Genomic DNA, 18,858 nt, shown 5'->3' with positions numbered 1-18,858 from the left:
CTAGAGTGGTCGTAGGACCAGATGGGCGAGGTACAAATAAAATAAAATAAAATAAAATAAAATAAAATAAAATAAATGCAAAACTCAGAGAAGAAGATGCTCTTTTTTTTGGATGGGCCCCCCTACTGACTGGGGCATTCTGGGAGTTGTCCATGGGGGGGGTGGAGAGAAGAGAGCCCTCCCTTAGAGGTCCCAGAGGGCCAGGAACAAGGTGGCCGTGAGGACAGAATCACAGGCTGCCACCTCTGGCTTGCTATGGCATCTGCCCCCCCCCAAAGCAAATGGGTTCAGGGGAAGGGGGGGAGAACAGTCCAGTCAACGTTCCTTTTCTTTAGAACCACCAGTGGCCGGGGGGGCAGAGACTGTCCCACCACTGAGCTACGGTCCTTCCCCACTCGGACGGGGGAACGTAAAGGGCTCCCAGGGGAGCGTGCAGGGAAGGGGCTGGTCCAGAGAAAGCCAAACCCGACGCCTCCCGGGATTCAAGCCATGGCTGCAGACGGACCACCCACCCTGCCTCGAGAAGGCCCAGATATGCCCTGGCAACCCACCCCCTGCCCCATGCGATGCGACGACTCGCCCGACCCACAGGACTTTACCTTCCCCACGTACAGGGGTTCTGTGCCCGTATACTCCTCCACCACAAAGAACTGGTTCCAGACCCAGCCGCGCTTCACCCGTCCACTGCCCGGAGGAGGAGGAGGAGGAGGGAGCCCACTGCCCCCCGGCTCCTCCAGCCTAGGCCCCCCAGGTTCCATGTGTGCAGACAGGGGGGCCACGGGGCAGCCTGGCCCCCAGAGGAGCAGCAGCAGGAGGGCCCGCAAGGTGCTGTCCGAAGCCATCACCACAGAAGGGACACCGGCATCCTTGGGGGAGGAAGGGCAGCCACCCTCTGCGGCCGTGGGTCAGCCATCCGTGGGGAGCCGTTTCCGCGTCCTCCGACAGTTCCGCTCCTCAGGAAACCAGCAGGCCAGGATCACCGCCAGCCTGCCCGACGACCTGCTGAGCTGGCCATGTATTCCTCGTGGCGTTGACCATCCAGAGCCGAGCAAGTTGCAGGCCAGCCGGGGTGCAAGAAAGTTGGCCTCCCCTCCCCTCCCCACCCCCACCCCTCTGGTCAGCGTCACAGCATGCGAGGGAGCAGCGGCAAAGGGACGCCCGGGAGAGACTCCTATGGCTTCCCCTCGGCCCCAACCGAGAGAGGCATGGATACGGAATTAGTCGCCTCTTCCTGGCCTCGTCGCCGGGGCAGGCCAGCCCGGTCAGCCCCGTCTTGAGACAGGCAGAGTCACCCAAAGGGTCCTTGTCCAACGAACTCGCTGAGATTCGAAAGCCCGGTCAGTTGAGGGTGGAAGGGGCAGAGTCGCTCACCAGGAGGCGGCGCACAAGCTTCGCACCCACAAAAGCTTTGTGGCTCCATCCATGGGGGCACCACCTCCCAAGCAGCTGGCGATGCCTCCTATCCTCTGCCCAGTCCAAGGGGCCGGCACGGGGCGGCAGCATCCACCTCCTGGAACCTGGAAAAGAGAAAGAGGTCAGCGGCTTGAAGGGCGGGAAGTGTCTCACACAGAGAGAGAGAGAGAGAGAGAGAGAGAGAGAGAGAGAGAGAGAGAAATGAACACCACTGCATCACAGCCATGATTTCATCCCAAAGCTGGCAGAGACCTCCCTGCAGCTTGGTCCCGAGCAGCTGCTGGCTGGTGCTTCTGTTCCAAGCATGGCTGCCTTAAGCCCCCACCTCAACACAAAGGGCACCCTGGAGACCCACCCCAGTTCCCCCCCCCACACACACACACAGGCACTGCCACCTAATGGCACCCACCCACCCTCTGCCTCTGGCCCCTAACTAACCCTTGGGCTCACGACAGGCCTAGATAAATGCAGGAGAGCTGCCAGGACAAAGAGAAGCAGCCGCCACCCTCGGGCCTGCACAAGCATGAGCCAAGGGCCTCGCTGGAGGGAACCCTCCCACTGCCCACCATTGCCATCTGGGCATGGGCCAGCAGGTAAATCCAGTCACGGGCTGCCCCTGGTCTCTGTTCCCAGCAGCCTTTCCACAAAGACAACCAGCCCATGCCTGGCTTCCCTGCCTGGCAATGCCAGGAGGTTTTGTGGCTGCAAAAGCTCATCACACAGAATTAGGGAAGATCAGGTCTAGCTCCTTTCTTCTGCTCACCAGCTTCACTAATTAGCAGGGTTCTATTCCCAAACACCCCGGCCAACATTTCATGTGGTTTCCCAGCACGCACACACATGCGCGCGCCCCCCCAACTCACAGGACACATGAGACACAAGCCAGCCTTGAGGGAGACACCAGGGAGCCATTCCCCGGAAGACAAGAAAGCCCTGGGGGGTTGTGGGGACATAGAAGAGGGGTGCCCTTCTTCACCTTTCTGTCACTTCACTTATGTGTGTTTGCGCACAGGTACATTTGTCAAGGGGATGTGGTGGCGCTGCGGGTTAAACCACAGAAGCCTCTGTGCTGCAAGGTCGGAAGACCCGCCGTTGTAAGATCGAATCCACGCAGCGGAGGGAGCTCCCGTCCCTTGTCCCAGCTCCTCCCAACCTAGCAGTTCAAAAGCATGCAAATGCAAGTTGATAAATAAGCACCACCTTGGTAGGAAGGTCACACCATTCTGTGTCTACGTGACCACGGAAACTGTCTACGGACAAAACGTCCTCATCCCCGTCTCCAAGCTGGCTCTACACTGCCCCCTAAAGTCGGACACGACTGGACTAAAGGTTAAGGGGAACCTTTGCATTTACCTTACATTTATGTTATTGAAACCCATCCCTTGGCAGAGGTTCATTCCCCTGCCAGAGCATTCCAGTTTATAGGGCCGCACCATCCCCCAGGTGGTCCTGCTCCTGGTGAGGTCTCACCCACCCTCTCCATGGGCAGCCTGGGCCGTGCTCCCAGTCTCCACACTCTGAGCACAGGCCCCTCGATGCAGGGGAAAGCTGAGGTGCAGCTGGAGAAGCCATGTGCGTTTGTGGGGAGGGAGCACCAAGGAAGTCCTGGGGCTTGAGGAAAGTGCCCCACAAAGGCTTCCCAGGAAGCGTGGAAGAAGGAGCCCACCTCCTCATGGAAACCGCAAAAGACTGAAGAACTGAGCCAAAACTATCAAAAAGAGTTTCAACATGGAAAAATGTAAAGTGTTGCCCCTAGGCAAGAAAAACCAGATGAAGAAATATAGGGTGGACTGGCCTGACCACAGCATGTGTGAAAAGGGCTCTTAAGAGACCACGAGCCAAACATGAGTCAAGAGTGTGATGCAGCAGCAAAAAAAGCTAACACAATACAGTACTCAGCTGCATTGACTTAGGTCTGTCAGGGATGCTTTTCCAGTGGATTCCCAGCTTCTTCAAGGGGTTGGACTTGATGACCCGCGGGGTCCCTTCCAGTTCTACAGTTCCATGATTCTGTGATTCTTCCATTCCACTGCTGTACATGAAACTGGGGAAACAGAGCCCTCCAAAGTTTTTGCTTTTTATTGGAGCTGCCCTACGCCCTCTCTGTTCCGCATTTCTCCCGCCAAAGAGAAATCCAAGAGGATTCATCCACGGCTGAGGTCTTATATCCACAAACGTAAGACAGCCAGTCCCCAACCCATTGCCGGCGACGTCTCTTTGAGGCCCAAACGCTTCGACCCTTAACCCCCCCCACACACACACACACACAAACTAACCGTCCTTTTTCCTGCACCTTTCCAGTGCTAAGCCCCCCCCCCCTTTCTGGGATGGAATGACCGGAGCCGCTTCCTGATTCCCAAACCCGCGGAGCCTCCTCCCTGAAAACTGTAAACCTTGGGTTAGCCCCAGGACACGCAGCAGCTCCGACCCCAGCGGGATCTCTTCAGGCAACCTGTGGGCCATGCGGCTGATCCGTGTACATCAGAGAAGCAGGGAACATAAGGAAACGTGCCAGCAACACAGGCCGCTACGGCCTTGGGGGGGGGCACAGGGGGCTGTTCCATGGCCACATGTTATCGGCTTGTTCCTCTGCTATGGCGCCAGACCCCCTGTGCATCGCTTCTCCTTCCCTCCCGAGTCTTTGTTCAAGGGAGCAGCCTTGCACATGTTTTGGTGCTTATTTTATCAGGTGTGTATTGCATTATCCAGGCAAATACTATCTCACGTAATGGCTCCTTTCAGCAAGAGAGAACGGGGGGGGGGGGTATGTGTGTGTGTGTTTACAGAGCTGGTTGAGACCAAGACCTCTTGCTGCTTTGCAAAGGGTGAACCCTAAAATGTGTGATTCCCTCAAAACTCTGCCACAGCTTTGCAGCACCCCTGAAGTTTCTTTAGCCACAATGCCTTATTTCTGCCCACCCCTCCTCCTTCCAAGCACACAGAGCTGAACATTTGGGCCGGGCAGGGGTGGCAGTGGCTACAATTCCTCACATAGGCTAAATGTGTGCCTGCACAGATCCTCAGACACCTTGTAGAAATCCAAGCACCCTGCGGTCAAAACAGTTGGACCAAGACCCCACCCCCGTCGATGGACGGCCCCTTGCCCCCCCCCTTGGTGACCCTCCTCCATCAGCTCGCAGCCCCGGGGGTTTAAGAGGGCAGCCAAAGACAGAGGGCTCAGAGACGGCAAAATGGGGCAACCCCACACGCTTGCTGGGGCTCCTTTACCTGCAGGTGCTCCACAGGTCTGAGGTCAACAGCAGGGGCTCCCGAGGGGGGGGGGCGCATGGGCGGGAGGACCTCTCTCGGGAGGACCTGAGGTAGGAAGTCTTTGCTCAGTCAGATGAGGAACCTCGTTGGTCTTGCACCCTCTTTCTTTCCCTCACCTTTACCCTAATTGACAACACAATGCCCGTGAATCGGTCAGAGAAGAATGCCTAATACTGTATAACTAAACACTGAAAGCAAGGGCTGGAGATCCCTCCATTCAACCACCAAACAATGACTAACAGTTGCTCGCTTTTGCTCCGTACCAGCCGGGGTGGGCACTGGAGGTCTGTGCCCAGAAGAATCAAAAACGTTCCAGAAATCATGGCGAGATGCAAAACCAAGCCAGGAGTATTGGTTTCAAATTTGTTTGTTTATTATATTTTTACTCCACCTTTCTCCTTAAAAAGGACCTGGCAGTTTACATCCTTAAAAGACAATATTTGAAACTAAAAACACTAAGTATAGAAATACTTTTTAGTATTCAATGAAACAAATACCACTCTGAGAAATGACAAACAAAAGCAACCCTAAAAACACATACAAAGCAGTAATGGAATAGCAGGCCTTTTAAAAAAAACCCACTCACTCTTCAGCCAGTCACTGGGGGAAAGCCTGCTTCAAGATAAAGGTCTTCTCCTGCTTGGGGAAGGACAGCCAAGAGGGGGGTCAGTAGGGTCTCCAGTGGGAGGGAGTTCCAGAGTCTCTGGGAGCAGCCACAGAGAAGGTCCCCATCAGACGCACCTGTGAAGGTGGTGGGACCAAGAGAAAGGCCTCTCTCCTAATGGTCTTAACCCACCCGCCCACCCACGCAGGCAGGCCCATCATGGGAGACACGGCCCTTGAGACAGACCACTCTGGCCCAAGGCGTTTAGGGTGTTATAGGTTAAATTCCACTCTAGTGATGCCAATTTGATTTTTCCTCCCAAATCTGCTAGACAGAAGTCTGGACCAAAGGCTAGCTTTAGTTTGTGAATTTTTAGTGGTCTAAGGGAGGTAACCCCAATCCTTGCCTTAGGACAGTGTACAAGGACCACACATGCAGTTTCTTTAGTCATCTTTATGTTTAACGCCTGGAAGCAAACAAATCATGAACAAAAATACCACCCACTAATATCAAAACAGCCCAGACGGACTAACAGCAAACTTGTTCTCTGAGCACAGCTGAACTCGTACCGGGGGGGGGGGCGAGAGAGAGAGAGAGAGCACAGTGGCATCTATGCACTCTGGCGAAATGGGTGTTAATAGGGAGGCAGTGCAGTATCATGAGGAAAAAAGCAAACGCCACTACGAAACTATAAAATCAAGCAAAACCGAGCTCACAGTAAAAACCACTGAAATCACCGGAAGACATCAAAACCTTGCAAGTGGCAAAGAATACAGCTTAAAACTGCGCAGCAGGGCAGGTTAAACACCATGTGCTGGTCTAAAAGGATGTGTTTTTGCGCCCTTCTTAAACTCAGCCACACATTTCCGTTCCCCCCCCCTTTCTAAGGAACCTCTTAGGAAGGCGAGGCCAGTCTCCTGAGAAAGCCGCCACCGCCACCTGATCGGATCGAGCCCCCCCCCCCGGATCTTGCCTAAGAAGGGAAGGCTGAGCAGAACACCTCGTGGTCCAAAGGGCTCCCCAGCCTGCAAACGAAGCCCCCCCCCCGTGGGAGCCTCGGCAGGGCCACGTGGGGCCACAGCTTCCCTGCAGAGGAGCCCTTCGCCAGGAGGGCCTGGCTTCCCAGCCCGCCTCCCTTGGGGGTGGGGGGGTGGGGGGCTCTGAAGCCACCGAGCGGGGCTTCCGCCACCCCTTCGCTCGCTTCCAGCCACCATTTCAGGGGGAAGGGAGGGGGGGCCTTTCCCTCCCCCTCTGGGAGGAGGAATCCTGGGGGGGGGGAGGAGGGGAACTAGAGGGATTCCCTCCCAAGCGGGATTCTCCTTCCCTCGCCCTGTTTTCTGCCCTGACCCAGCAACTGGGGACCCTTCTGGTCCTGAGCCAGTGGGGTGGGGTGGGGTGGGGGGGAGAATCTTCTGCAGCTGTGGCTGGGGGCAGCCGGCCTCTGGAGCGGCAGACGGGGGGGGGGGCACCTTCCAGGGCGGCTGACACTGCCTCCTTTTCCTTCCTGGTTTCCAGCAGAACACGCATGTGTGTGAGTGGGGGGGGGGGTGACACTTTCAAAAGCCAGGACCCTCCAGCTGGGGCCCTGGGGGTGGGGTGGGCAGAGCTGCCCCTCCTCCTCCTCCCTCTCCCCCCCCCCCGCACAAAATGGTGGGATCCTCCAGCCTCAAAGCAGAGACCACCAGGAGGTGCGCGAAAGGCCTGCCGAGGGAGTACATCCTCCGTGAGTGAAGGACTGACGGGGCTGGAGAAGCTCCTCCAGGCGGCCTCGACTTACACAAGAGGAGAGGCGAGCGGGAGGGGAAGTTTTGCGCTCCCACCTCGGGCATCCAAAGGGGGGGGGCACCATGCCCAGGGGCCCGCCAGCTCCTGTGAAGGACTGGAAAGGTCTGTCTTGTCAGCTGCCTGGAATGCACAGACGTGTGTGTACACACACACACACACACACACACACCCCTGAACAGCCGCTGCCTCCCTGCCCCCCCCCCCGCGTCCCCCGCCCACCCACGTGCTGGGCCTGTGGAACCGTTGCTGTGGGAACAGGAACCTGCCTTCACAACCTTCCCTCTCAGGCGGCAGCGACCACGGCGGCTGATGCGGCTGATGTTCCACAGCTACCAAATAAAGGGGGGGGGAGAGAGAGGCTGTTCATGTCTCAACTCCCAGTCTGCTCCCCCCCCCATAACACCATCAAAAGTCCTCCTGCCACTCCCTGGGGCACAGTCGCCCCCTAAAGACACCCTACCTTCTCTCCCTGGGTCACGGGGGGGTGGGGGCTGGGGCGGGCAGAGGGGCCCCAGGCCAGAGAGGAAGGCCCTGGTGGGCGCCATCACCTGGTGGGGCCCTCCCCCTCGGGACATGCACCCACCAAGGCACACTTCTGCATCCCCCCCACTCATGCCAAGCCGCTGCCCCCCCCCCGCGCCTTCCCCATCCCCATCCCCACCAGCACGTGCCTCTCTCTCCCCCCCCCCCAGCCTCTTTCTTGCTCGGCTTTGTCAGGGCGGGTGTTTGGCAGGGCGGTGTGTACTGTACATCATGTTGACAGTAGAAATTACATCCTGAGCTTATGTTTTACACTCTGCCCTGTCAGAACGCGGCGCAGACCAGTGATCAGGACAAATTGAATAGCATCCCGTCCGTGTCAATATTTATTTCATTTTTGCACAGGCAGCGGGAGCGGCGGGCGCAGCAGCTGCACGGGCGGCGGAGGCAGGAGGGAAGGAGCGCCCGCTGCACGCCCCCCCCCCCTTTGCACGGCTAATCGGGACTGGGGGGGGGGGGAAGGACGGCGCTCGGGCCCCTCCCGGGCACACCGCCCGGGCCAGCCAGGAGGAGGCAGCGACCCGCCCGCCGGGGAGCCGCCAGCGGAGCGCTCCTCTCCCCCCCCCGCCCCGCCCCCGCCCCCGCTTAAGGGAGGAAACAAACCGCTAGGCAGCACGACCGCCGGGGGTCCCTCCGAAGGCGAGCCGCGCGCGCGCCCCCCTCCCCCGGCGCCCTGGCAGAGGGAGGCAGGGGGCGGCTCTGCCCGGGTGCCAGCAGGACCCGCGCCCTCGATCCCACTTGGGCTCTCAATTCCCCCCCCCCCAGCCCGCCCGCCAGCAGCGCGCCCTCGGCCGGCGGAGGCAGGCGGGCAGGCCGGGAGAGAGAGAGGAGGAGGGAGGACGGGCACGGGCACGGATGATGATGCCGCCGCCGCCGCCCCCCAAGCCTGCGATTATTCCCCCAGCAAAGGCCTCTTGCAGATTGTCAACAGCGCCGTAAATTACAGGGCCAGGCAGCGGCGCCTCCGCTCCTTAAACAAGATTCAATTCCACTTAACTCTCCTTTTCCTAAGGGGGGGCGGCGGGGAGGAGAAGGAGGGAGTCCGGGAAGGAGGACCGAGCGCGCAAGCCCCCGAAACGCCGGGCAGGAGGAGCGCCTTCCTCGGGAACCGGTTCTCCTGGGCAGCAGCCGGGCGAGGCCTGGGCAGGAGCCGCCGGTCCCTTTGCCTCCCCCCGCCTCCGGGCATCCCCCCCCCACCCGAGTGCCGCCTGCGATCTGGGCCCGAGGCCAGCAACCCCCCCCCCCGCGCGCCCTCCAAGCAAAGGGCAGGCGAAGCCCGTGTGCCGCGTGGCAGCGGGCACTGAGCACCCTTCCGGGGCCCTCCTGCCCTTGGCGACCTTCCTGGCAGGCGAGGCCACCAGGGTGGGGAGCACCACGGAGAGGCAGGGCCGCCCCCGCCCGCCCCCCCCCCCCGCTCGGGACCAGGCAGCCCCTTCAGAACAGAAAGGAAGCCGGGAACGAAGGCTGGAGGGGACCCTCGAGGTCATCTAGGGCCACCTCCTTCCAAGCCAGGCCAAGCCACAACTCCCGCATCCCCAACGGGAGGCCGGCTGGCCGGCCTCTGCTCAACATCCTCCTTTTGCTGGAGTCCAGCAAGCGCACCCACACACACGAACACACACGCACACCCACCCCTCCATTCCACCCTCAAACAGCTCTGGCTGTCAGGAGCGTTTCTTCCAAATGTTTCTCCTTTCTCATAATCTGAATTTACTGCTTCAAGCCTTACCCTGTGGGGGGGGGGAGGAGAAGAAGCCGGCTCCCCCTGCCACTGCCTCCCCCCACCCACCCCACCCCCAGCTGGGTGGGGGTCCCCCCCCCGGGGGCCACTCCTCCACCCACACGGACCCCAGAGCCCCAGGGCGGGCGCTTCCACCAGGAGGAGTTCAGAAGACAAAGAGTTCAAAAGGAAGGAAATACAGTAACCACCCCCCACACCCCACCCCCACCCCCACCACCCGGTTTCCTCTTTCTGGCTCCGCAGAATGACTCTTTCCTCAGGGAACCTTCTCTTCCCACATCTCCCCACTCAGCCCTGCCCACAGCCCACATCTCAGGGCTGCCACCTGGCCGGCATGATCCTGGACCAAGGTCCCTGGCACACACGCACGCACGCACGCACGCCCACCCCTTGCAAGAGGCCTTAACGACCCGTGTCTTGCAATCCTGAGCAGGCCAATTTCATTATCAGCACTTTGGGGGCTCCCAGGGAGGAGGAGGACGGAGTGGTTCCAAAGCAGAGGCAGGACAGGTGTTTGTTAAAACTCTCACACAGGCACTGTTTGGGCAAAGTCTTTGCCACACAAAATATTTCTTTTCTAAATCTTCTTTGGTCCGAGTTTCAAAGAAATTTTAATTGCAAAGAAAATCTCAGCCTCTCCCTCGGGGAAGAGAGCATTTACAGCCAGAACCGTCTCGCTCCACAATAATTCTTCTCCAAATAGGGAACTTTCACGCTTCAGCTACAAGGATACAATGCATTAATTGGCCTTTCAAGACAAACTTGGACGCAAGGAGAACAAGCGCCCGGCTGGCAGGGCACCTCGGCCTCCTCCCCCCTCGGCCCCAGCGTTTCGAGCAGGCCCTCCTCCTTCGGTCCCCGCAGGGACCCTTCCGGCCTCAAGGACCACTCCGGGCCGGGAGACCGGCAACAGCCGGGGCCGAGGAGGAGGGTTCCTTTGGGAGCCAGGGCCGTCCGGTGAGGCATCTCGCGCGCGCCCCTCTCTCTCACACGCACACACAGAGAGCCCATGACAGAGCAGCCCCTGAGGACACCCGCCACCCTCGCAGGGGGCCTCGGCGGCCCCTCTGAAGGAGGCAATTGGGCGGCTGCCCTAAGCACTCCTGAGGGAGGGGAGCTTTTTAGGATTCAACCTCCCCCACCTCACAGTGCTCCTCAGCCTCCCCCGAATGTGCCCCACAGTCCCGCCCACACGCGCCCACACCCCTGGCACCAGAACTTTCTTCCCCCTCAGGCATGGCCCTGCCTACGTCTCCCACAAGCAACTGAGTGTGGACACACACTGGCCGGCCAGCCAAGAGCCCTGGGCCCGTGCCAGGTCACCCGTGCCCGCTCCCTCCTTGAAGGGCAGAGGTTGGCCCTGTGGGCTGCACCTGGGGACAAGGTGGGGGGCAAGGGGCGGAAAAATACCTGCCCTCCCAAAACCCTGGCAAGGCCTCCCAGCACACAACCCCATGGCGACACGCCAGGATTGGCGAAGGCGAGGGGCGGAGGCAACCAGATGTGCTCTGCACAAGCGACAGCTCCTCCTCAGCGGTCATCCAGGGAAGAAACGTTCCGTGGGCAACCCACTGACTGGGCCCCTGCCCGTCCGGGTGGCCAGCCCGTTGTGCTCCGAGACCTACCACCGCCTTCCCCCCCCCCGACCCAAACCAATGCTGCTGCCCCTTTCCAGCTACCAGCGGGGAACGAGGACAGCAGACGGGGGGGGGGACAGCAGCCCCTCTTGCTAGAGCAGCGGGGGGGGGGGGCAAACGAACAAAGGCGAAGAGGGCAAAAGCCTTCCTGTTCCGAAGGAGAGAAGGACCGATTCAAATGAAAACATCAAATGGATTTCTTGCCCCCTGACAAATGCAGAAGGAATTGGGTTCTTCTAATCAAATGTTTGGCAGAGAAATGAATTATTTATCATTCAATATGGCCTGGTTAAATGGAAAATGGACACCGTGTGCACAGCTTCCCCCTCCACAGTCCCTCACCTCCTTTAATCCTACCAACTGGGGGGGGGCAGTACGGGGGGGGGTCGAGGGAAGGCAGCAGAAAAGGCCGCTCACATGATCTGTGGTTCGACATGGACCTGCACTGCGTGACTCAGCTTCAGGGAGGGAGGGCGGGGGTGCCTCCACAAGCATCCAGTTCAGGACACAGCACCTCCAGGGGCGGGGGGGGGGACAACAACAGGCTCTTTGAACGGCCCTCCTGCCTTGAAACAAAGCCAAGAGGCACTCCGTGTCCTCAGCATCCAATACAGCCCCAAACTAGCCCCAAACTGGGTCGCAGGCAACTGGCAGCACTGGGAAAGGCAAGCAAGGGCAGGCCCAGCAAGGGTTAAAAGGCTCCCCCCCCCCCCCCGCCCAGCCCCATGGAAGGCAGCATGGAGGCAGCTCAAAGTTCAAGGTCAAAGAGAGAAGAAAAAGGAGCAAGGAAACAGAACATTGCTTTCATGAAAGGCCCCATCACCTCTCCCATTCTGCCTAGAGACCTCCAAACACAGAGAAGAAAAAATGAGGATCTGCAGAGTACAAAACACTGCAGGCTAAAAGATGTTGCTGTTCCCCCCTCCCCCCTCCCCCGGCAATGAAAGGGGAGGGGGGACAACTGGCCAGGGGATTCCCTCAGTAAACCACAGCCAAGCTGCTCCAAATACTGTAGGTCTACAGAGCTTCCTGCTGGGTCAAGCCAAGAGGCCAGGAAGACCCACCAAGCCTGGAGATGTCAGGGTCAGAAGAAGGTTGGTCTATAGACTACAGCAAAGCCTTCGACGGTGTGGACCATCATGACAAACGATGGGCTGCTCTGAAAGAAACGGGCACTTGATTGTCCTGATGCACAACTTGTATTGTGGGCAAAAAGCTACTGTTAGGGCAGAATCTGGAGAGAGGAAATGGGTTTCCTCTAGGCAAAGGTGTCGGACACAGGTTGCATTATATCCCCTTATCTGCTCGCTCACTCTGTATGCAGAACATATCGTACAGAAAACCAGACTGGACTCAGATGGAAGAAGAGTAAAAACTGGTGGAAAGAACCTCAATAATTTAAGATATGCAGATAACACCATTTTACTGGCAGAAAGCAGCAATAACTTGAAACGACTTTTCATGCACATGAAAGGAGGAAGTGCCAAAGCAGGACTGTAGTTGAATGCTAAGAAGACAAAAATCAAGAATACAGAAGAACTACAAAACTTTAACTTTGAGAATGAAGCAACTGAAACCATTAAAAGTTTTATACGAAAGCTGACAAGAAAAAGATGGACTCATCAGAAATATGCTGCTGGAGGAGACCTTCGTAGACCCCATGGACTACCAGAAGGACGAACAAGTAGATCCCAGGCCAAATCAAACCTAAACTCTCTTTGGAGGCAAAAATGATGAAACTGAGGCCATCACGTTCTGGTCACATCTTTACAAAAAATCAAGACTTGATGGAAAAGCCCATAATGCTGGGCAAAGTTTAAAGGCTGCAGGAAAAGAGGAAGACCAAATCTGAGGCGGACTGAGTCCACAAAGGAAGCCACAGCCCTGAGTTTGGAGGGGCCATTGAGGACAAAACCTCTCGGCGCACCCTAATTCTTAGGGTCACCCGAAGCCTGAGGTGACCGGACAGAACCTAACAACGTAGCATTGCAGAACAGCAACAGGACCTGCAGCGTTCATTATTCCCAGAGTCCATTTTGCACGGACAGTTTAAGTGAAAGGACTCCCACCTGGAAAGGGATACTGGTCGTGGAGAGGCCACCCCCACGGCCAATCCCCCCGGGGGGGGGGAAAGGGGTCCCAACAGGCTTAGGGGCCACCAAAAATAAAAACACCCTTTCCATATCCGTGGGCACTTGTGTGGAATTCACGGATCACAGTCTGTTTCTTCCAACCAGACCCACCCTCCTCAGCCCCAGCTCCCATTCCGCCCCACCCCACCCCCGCCGCCGGCACCGGGACCGCAGGCTTTGCTTCTGGCCAGCAGCTGGTTAAAACGCTCCCCTCCCCTCATCCTTGCTCAGCCACCAGACAGAGACCTGGCTGGATCAAAGGGAAATTCCGCAAGGAGATGCCCCTGCCAGGTCCAGGCAGAAATGCTCCCCTTTTCTGCTGCTATACTGGCACTGAGCAACACACAGACACACATCACTGGCTGGGAGGCTGGCCAGCCTGCCTGTCTACCTGCCCCCCCCCCTCCATTCCCAGGCCAAAGAGCCGCACACCCTTCCTGGCAAAGGCAGGAGCCCGAGCGCTTGGCTAAGCCAACAGCCTCCGCAGAAACTCCCCCCCCCCCCCGGTGGGCATCCCCAGGCCTGGATCAGCCGGGCGGCGCCTGGCACCCAGAGCAGCCCTTGATGACCCTCGTGGCTCCCTGGCCCCCTTCCAGCTCAGCCAACGAAAGAGGGAAGGCCGAGCAGCCCCCTCCTCCAGTCTCCTCGGGGGGGGGCTTGTGCTTCTGAGGGACCCCCCAGAGCAGGGCGAAGGTGGGCGAAGGCAGCCGCCAGGCATTCCGACTGAGTAACAAACAGGCAACTGTCAGGAACAGGAAGAATGGAGGCAATTAGCCCCGTTAATGCCAATTGCAGCCTAATCTTTCACACTTAAGAAAATTGTTCCAATGATTTTCTTATTTTCAGGGGAACTCATTAAATAAGAATTAGAGACCAGATAGGATAGCAGACAAGAGAGTACGTTCTGCCGCCACATTCAGCCAAATCACCCCGTTTGGCAGCTGGCTGCTTTGCCGGCTGAGGGGAGGGCGGAGGGCGGAGGGCGGAGGGGGGTTGCCCGTCCAGGCAGGCCCAGAAAACCCCTGATCCCCTGCCATGGCCAGGGGTCAGCAGCCGAGGGGTTGTGGGTGGGCAGGACCTAATGAGCCGGGCATTTCCGAGGGTGTGCCTGAGGAGCTGAGCCTCTGAGCATGTGCAGAGGAAACCTCCCACAGCATGTAGCAAAGCCCCGCCTGGGAAGAGCTAAACCTTGCCTTGCCCAGGAGGCTTCTCCAGGAGAAAAGGAGCCAGCCAGCCCCTGACCCACACCAAACAGACCCCAGGAGCTGCCCCGAATGCTAGAGGAGGGGCTGGCTGCCTTCTTCCCGGGCCTTGGCCAACCAACTCCCCCTCCCCTTATTTTCATCCACCTCTCAGGGCCAACAGACCCAGGAGTAATGTGGGGGGGGGAGCAAAGCCCTTAAACGCCATTGGGAACGATCACCGCATGATGCAGACCGGCTTCCTTCACATCTTCAGAAAGTCCTGGCCAGGCACCCAGGGCCACCAGGGCCACCAGCTCCATTCTCTCCCACCCCATGCCAAGGTCCTGGCACCTCCATGTGAGGGTGCCCCCCACCCACCACCAAGAGGAACCAACAGGGAATGCCAAGGAAACATCCAGTCCAACCCCCCCCAAAAAACCCTCCTTTTTGTCCTCAGTTCCCCCAAACCTGCCACAGAGCACCAGTCCAGCCTAGTGCTTGACGTGACAAACATTCATTATATGGTGGTATATATGAGACAAAATGGTCTGTTAGGCCTTAGGCTGTTGCTAATTTTCACGTGCATCACCATCCTTTATGTCATGTATTTTATTATTATTTTGGTGTAAGAGTATTATAGTGTGTGCTGTTCTGGGTGTCTTTGGGCAGAAGCATGGCATATAAATGAAAATAATAAATAAAGAAATGGTAAAGTGGGTGGCAAATAGAAGGGGAAGATATGGAGGCAGTGACAGATTTTACTTTCTTGGGCTCCATGATTACTGCAGATGGTGACAGCAGCCACGAAATTAAAAGACACCTGCTTCTTGGGAGAAAACCAATGACAAACCTAGACAACATCTTAAAAAGCAGAGACATCACCTTGCCAACAAAGTTCCGCATAGTCACAGCTATGGTTTTTCCAGTAGAAATTTATGGAAGTGAGAGCTGGACCATCAAGAAGGCCAACCGCCGAAGAATTGATGCCTTTGAATTGTGGTGCTGGAGGAGGATCTTGAGAGTCCCCTGGACTGCAAGGAGAACAAACCTATCCATTGTGAAGGAAATCAAGCCTGAATGCTCACTGGAAGGACAGATCCTGAAGCTGAGGCTCCAATCCTTTGGCCATCTCATGAGAAGAGACTTCCTGGAAAAGACCCTGATGTTGGGAAAGTGTAAAGGCAAGAGGAGAAGGGGACGACCGAGGACGAGATGGATGGATGGTGTCATCGAAGTGACCAACATGAATCTGACCCGACTCCGGGAGGCAGTGGAAGACAGGAGGGCCTGGCCTGCTCTTGTCCATGGGGTCACGAAGAGTCGGACACGACTAAATGATAAACAAAGATGCAGTTACCCAAAACTTTAAAAGGAAGCCGGCAGAGGTAAGTTGGGCGGGGGGATCCTCATGAGGGAAAAGGAAGGAGCTGGCCAGCCATCATGATTCATAAAGAAAGGTGGGTGGCAAACTTTCCCCTTTTGTTTTCTCCTCCCGCTGCCAGGTGAGATTCCCACATTGCCTCCTGGTCCGAAAGCTTTTCCTTCTCAGGATGGTCATCACTGGCGGATGAAAAAGGCTAACAGTAAAAATACTACAAAAGAAATTTGGTCCGGAAGAGGGAATATCTTGGTTGAATATACTCCAAGTGGAAAGGTGGACTACAAAATTAGGGGAGATTAGAAAAATGAGAAAAGCGGAGGAGATTATTGAGCAAAGACAAGATCAAGAAGAAGGAAACAAAAGCAAGGGAACCGTTCGAGTCATTGATAAGACTTTAGTATATTCTGGATTCGAACAAGTGATGATGAAAAACCAGTGGCAGGATTTCAAGGAAGAGATTAAAGGAGAGGATTGGAAAAATATATTGTTACAAAGAATAATGAAGAAAAGGTCTATAAGGGGGAAAGAACATTGTTATTGCAGTTGCATGGAGATAGTACTTTACTCCAGTAAGATCGGATAGAATAAATAAAAATGTACCATCTCAATACTGGAGATGTAAAAAAGAAAAAGGGACCTATATACATATGTGGTGAACACATGAAATAAAAAAGAAAGAATGGGGACTGGTTTTTAAAGAAATTAAGAGAAATTGTTGGATATGATATTCAGATATCACCAATTATAGCCCACCTGAATATAATTAAGAATGATAATCTTTAAAAAAGATGAGAAAGAGTTAGTTGTTAATAATTGTTACAGTAGCAAGATTAATATTTACAAAGAATTGGAAAAGCGCCAAACAAATTAATCTAGAAGACTGCTATAAAGAAATGTGGAGTTTAGCAACTGACAATAAATTAACATGTGAAATGAAAATAGGAAGAGGAACAGTAAAGTCTAATGATTTCAAAATTGTATGGAATTTGTATTTGGAGCATGTCTTTTCAAAGGGGGAAGATTATAGGCCAGCAGAAGAATCAATGTACTTTTGGAGAAGTACAGGGTGAAAAGGGATATACTGTAAATGGATACTTCCAATCACCTAGTTCCAAGGGTGAAGGTGGTGGCACGGATGGGGAAAGTCCAATGTGTATTGTATGTCCTTATTATTGTAATTGTTATTTTAGTTATAATATCAATTAAAAAAAAAAGACAGTCCTAACTGATTCCAGATGTCAGACCACAGCAAGGCACGCTGGCCAGATCACATAAAAAGGCCACGTAGCTTAGAAGCCAGTGGTCACCCACTGGTGGCAACGCCTGCCGGGAAGGCCACAGGGTACCTCTGCTCCCCGGCCACTGGCCCTCAGAGGCAGGAACGACATGAGAGCAAAGAGATGGGAGTGTGTGTGCCTGGCGGCTTCCTATTCAGATACGGAAATTAGCATGGGACAGGATTAGCAAAGGACAGGATTCACCTCACTTCAGAAATCCACAGTAAAAGAAGATCCACTTCAAAGGGGGGGGGGGGGGAAAGGCACATGAAACCATGCACACGTCTGCAAAAAGTGCATACATTTCAGAAATGTCCACAAAACACTCTTTTATCAGGTAAAGCATCGGCAGCGACAATAGAAAATCCATACATGCTTTAGACATGCACGAATTGGCCTGCAGAGCCTGGCGATCGGATACAGCCTGACGAGAGGGCCGGAATGCTAATGGCAAGTGAGAAAGTCAGCCAGAGACCGGAGGAGACGGGGACCTCTGCATGCCCCTCCTCGCACCGTAGCCCTCGCCACAGACGGACACACCCCACAAACTTGTGGGTTCCCTTTTCAAAGGCCAGAGGCCATTGTGACACCTCCCAGCTCCCTCCCCCCCCCCCCGGGAAGGAACCATCCAGTCCAGTTACACCTGGAAACTCTCTCCCCAGGTGGCTTCACTGAAAGACACGCACAACCGCGCTGTCCTCTGTCCTCTTCAAAGGATGGCTCTCCAGGCCCTTCCCTTCCAGGAGGAAGGAGAGGGAGGCCAGGCGGGGCCAGAATGGAGCCACTCCTCCGTAATATTCTCAGGAGTGCTTCACACCACAAGAAGGGCCGGGAACCGGAAAGACGAGTTTTGTTTTTGCCTTTCCCCTGAAGGTGGCATGAGATCTTCTTCCACATGCATGTGCAAAAGAGACGATGCGGTGGTGCAAGGCGGAGCACAGCAACCTCTGGACCCGGGCCACACCGGGCATCGAGGCCGGCAACTGGCTCTTCCATCTCCAATCAGGCTCAAAGGACAGAGGGACTCACGGCCACATGATAGCTGCACAATGCCACATGGTTAAAACTTTGAGAAGGAGCTGCCACCAGGGGTTTCCTGCACTTGGGTGACCCACCTGGCCAACTGTGGGCTGGATTAGATTGTCCAGCCCAGGTTTGACCAGGCAGCAAATTCCTATGGTGCTTCCCCCCAAACTCGAACCAGCAGCAACCACAGAATCTTAGCTTCGGCAGTCTCCCCACGCCCAACACCCACCCACGCAGATGCCTAGACACAGAGAGGCCCTTTGCACCAGAGGGCAGCTTGGGTCCCCTGCTCAGCTGATGGCCAGGATGCAACAGGATTTCACAGAGAGTGCTAGGCAGAACAAATGATGATAACTGGGGGCGGGGGGGGCTCCTAAGTGCCCGCTTCCCCTCCTCCATTCCATTCATTCGAAGGTAGACAAAGAGGATCCTCAGCACTTCCGCTCCTGATGCCAAACTCCAAAACTGCTCACAAACACAGTGGAGAGATGCCAATCAATAACAAGGTCTGATGATTCCTGGTCAAACAAAAAGACACACACACACACACACCCCTCCATGCCAGCCTTCTTTCTTTCTGCCTTTCTTTGTATCTGAGTGTTGCACAATTTGAAATTATGGACATATAGGAAATATTGGTAAACTTAAAAACAAATGAAGCCTAGTTTGGTAATAGGAAATAATAGGGAGCCGTGTGGTCATGACATAATACAAACAAAAGGCTAGGCAACACCCTTTAGAACACTAAAAGGGTAATCATACGATCTGCAAGCTTTCGTGGATCCGGATCATCCACTTTGTCAGGCGTGTACCAGTAAGAAGAACTTAACAGTCCAAACGTTGACGGCAAGATGGATTTCGCCAGGCA

General features: G+C 55.8%; 1 protein-coding gene across 4 annotated transcripts in view; it reads right to left on the bottom strand.

Moving 5' to 3' along the window:
* Window positions 1-18,858, bottom strand: part of CDH22 (cadherin 22) — a 109,410-nt gene that overhangs the window by 75,898 nt on the left and 14,654 nt on the right. For all 4 annotated transcript variants that reach the window (XR_012086072.2, XM_072996543.2, XM_072996541.2 and 1 more), the window contains exon 2: window positions 600-1,517. Coding sequence is in view for 3 of the 4 variants with exons in the window: in XM_072996543.2 (XP_072852644.2) it covers window positions 600-842 (243 nt within the window). In the remaining variant the exon portion in view is untranslated. The remainder of the gene's footprint in view (window positions 1-599; window positions 1,518-18,858) is intronic.

The sequence above is a fragment of the Pogona vitticeps genome, chromosome 4 (assembly GCF_051106095.1).
Source record: "Pogona vitticeps strain Pit_001003342236 chromosome 4, PviZW2.1, whole genome shotgun sequence".
NCBI lineage: Eukaryota > Metazoa > Chordata > Lepidosauria > Squamata > Agamidae > Pogona > Pogona vitticeps.
This window is presented reverse-complemented; position numbering and strand designations above follow the sequence as displayed.